Source organism: Atta cephalotes (assembly GCF_000143395.1).
Source record: "Atta cephalotes unplaced genomic scaffold scaffold00044, whole genome shotgun sequence".
NCBI lineage: Eukaryota > Metazoa > Arthropoda > Insecta > Hymenoptera > Formicidae > Atta > Atta cephalotes.
In genome coordinates this window covers 759,032-762,013 of record NW_012130108.1, presented here as the reverse complement: position 1 = coordinate 762,013, position 2,982 = coordinate 759,032, and the positions used below count along the sequence as shown (strand labels likewise).

At 32.2% G+C, this 2,982-nt stretch overlaps 1 protein-coding gene across 1 annotated transcript in view; it reads left to right on the top strand.

Annotated features, from left to right (window-relative positions):
* The first annotated feature begins 1,565 nt into the window (after positions 1 to 1,565).
* LOC105622435 (RCC1 and BTB domain-containing protein 1-like) overlaps positions 1,566 to 2,982 on the top strand; it is a 3,047-nt gene continuing 1,630 nt past the window's right edge. Inside the window, exons 1-3 of the mRNA XM_012203853.1 lie at positions 1,566 to 1,573; positions 2,461 to 2,599; positions 2,707 to 2,959. Of these exons, the coding sequence (XP_012059243.1) occupies positions 1,566 to 1,573; positions 2,461 to 2,599; positions 2,707 to 2,959 (400 nt within the window). The remainder of the gene's footprint in view (positions 1,574 to 2,460; positions 2,600 to 2,706; positions 2,960 to 2,982) is intronic.

Below are 2,982 nucleotides of genomic sequence, written 5' to 3'. Positions count from 1 at the left end.
CCAGGTGTATAAGCTTAAATTCGCTGTTTTTAAATCAGAAAAACACATTTTTTTTCCTAGGAAGCAAAAACAAATTTATTCAAAGTACTTGCCCTCGCTAACTATACATTTTTCCCATCTTTCGGGCAATTTGTGTATACCACACCAAAAAAATTCCTCATCTTTCGAGGCAAACCACTCATCAAGCCATTTTCGGACATCTTCGTAAGAATCGAAGTGCCGCTCAGCGAGCGCGTGGCCCATCGACGAAAACAGGTGATAGTCAGAAGGTGCCAGGTCTAGTGAGTAAGCGGGATGGAGTAGCACTTCCCAGTTGAGTGTCTCCAAGTAGTTTTGAACTATTGTTAACGTGTACGATGATATGTTGTCGTGGAGGAAAATCAGCTTGTCATGTCTTTTCCGATAATGCGGCCTTTTTTCACGCAGAGCACGATGCAATTTGATCAGTTGTTGGTGGTAGCGGTGAGCATTAACAGTTTCACCAAGTTTTAACAGCTCGTAGTAGATGACACCCTCCTGATCCCACCAAACGTACAGGATCGTCTTCCATCCGAAGCGATTTGGTCTTGAGGAAGATGTTGATGGTTGGGCGGGATCAACCCAAGATTTCTTGCGTTTAGGATTCTGAAAATAGATCCACTTTTCATCGCCTGTCACAATCCGATGCAGGAACGACTTTCTTTTTTTTCTCTGGCAAGCAGAATTTGGCATATGTTTTGGCGTCGCTCCATCTGCCTATCGTTCAGTTTACGCGGCACCCATTTTCCGATCTTTTGAACCTTCCTCATGGCATGTAGCCGCATGGAAATGGCTACTTGAGAAACACCCAATTGCGCTCGGCAAGCATTTTTTGCGATTGGGTATCGTCCTCATCCAAAAGAGCCTGCAATTGACAGTCCTCAACCTTTCTGGACCGATTTTCACGCTTCTTGTCACTCACGTCAAAATTGTCGTCATTGAACCGGCGAAATCAATCTCTGCACGTTGTTTCCGATAAAGCATTGTCGCCATAGGCCTCCACAAGCATTCGATGCGATTCGGTAGCCGATTTCTTCAAATTAAAACAGAAAAGCAAAGCTTCCCGCATATGCTTTTTAAAAAACTAGACATGATTACGAAAGAAAAAATGTATGTGTTGTATGAAATTGCTGATAATGTGCACTGGTTAATGTTGACAGAACATAAAAAAAAGTGTGTTGTGTGGGGTACGCTCACTAATGCCACCTATGAGCAAACAGCGGATTTAAGCTTATATACCTGGTAGATAAAGAAATAAATAATAATCTTTACCTTTTTTTTCGCGAAGACAATTGTAAATTATTTAATTATTTTTCATTAATTAACTATTTTTTTATGAATATATAACTTTATAACACTACAATTATTTTTTTGTTTAAGGCTTGCTTTAAAGTCGTGTTTTAAATATGAGAATTTCGCGGGAATCATAGATTGTTATAAGGGACCGTCAGAAATAAACTTTATGTTCAGTAAAAAGCTAAAATTTCTCATTTGCAACTTTTTCTTAGAGTGTTCTAATACATTTATAATTTTTTTGATTACTGAAGATGGAGAGGTATATATTATATAAAAATTATATATTATATAAAAATTTATATTATGCTAAAAGAATATTTGATATTTGTAAAAAATTATTAATGATTATTCAATATATTTTAAATATTTTTCTATATTTAGGAATTGAATTATAAATAGAGAATTAACAAAAATTATTGTTTTTATTTAGTTATAAATAAAACATGTAAAAATGTAAATAATAGAAAATGACAAGATAAATTTTGCCTTTAAAAATTTAGATTAGACTATAGATAATAATATTTTTTTACATATTTTATGTCGCTACTGTTAACGAGTTACAAAAAATAGATCCTTACCCAGTGAGAAATGTCGAATCGATATCGATATGACATTGTCATTTTTCACTGGATATGGAGAATAATATTTCAATATCTTATTAATAATATTGATTCTGTAACTTTTAACGATAATTTGGTATGGTTGTCAGCTTTTCATCATGTATTATAATAGGTCTGTTTTCTATGGCTGAACTAGTGTACAGTTTCGGAATTTAAAGGTACAAGTTTGATATTTGTTGAAAGTAAAAAAGAGAGTTCTCGTGCAGTCTAGTGTAAGAAATAGAAAATATTTGCGTAATGACAAAATAACGATACCGATATTATCGTTAAAAGTTACAGAATCGAGATATTATTCTATAGATACGGCTACCGACAGTTATCGTTAACTGTTAATCAATGTTAAAGACGAAAAAAAGGAATAAGCGCTACTCTTTACTTTTACATTATATTATTTTATTATATTATTTTATTTTTTTAACACTTTTGAACCGAATTAATCATAGTACGAAATACGAATACAATATGTGATATACAATAAATCTATGATAACTTTTAATTATTTTTAAAAGAAATATTATTGGAGAAGCAACTTAACACTGTATGAAGGATTAGGTAAATTATTTGATGTCCGTTATTGGCCTGATGTAAATGATTGGACCAATATACGCATTGTAAAAACCGCATTTCATCCCAATAACTCTCTGATTTTAACTGATGATGGAAAGGTAAATTTATGAATAAAATATTATACTAAATATAATAATAATAATTTATATTGAATTTATTTAAATATGCGGATTTTATTTAAATATATTATGATTATTTAATTTAGATATATTACTTAACTCCATTCCAAATTTGGTGGGATGAACCTTATCGTAAAGTCCGCAACTATATCAGGCAGATAAATATCAAAGGAAAAATCACACATATTGCTTGCGGTCAAAATTTTTATGTGGTTAGTAATAACAATGAAGTGTATGAGTGGGGTTTGTCTAATAAATATGATTTCTGTATAACTGAAAATAAGGACAATTTTATGTCAGATCCATATAAAACGATCCAATTCTCAGACCAAGCAATTGGTAATATATTTGTTTTTACAACT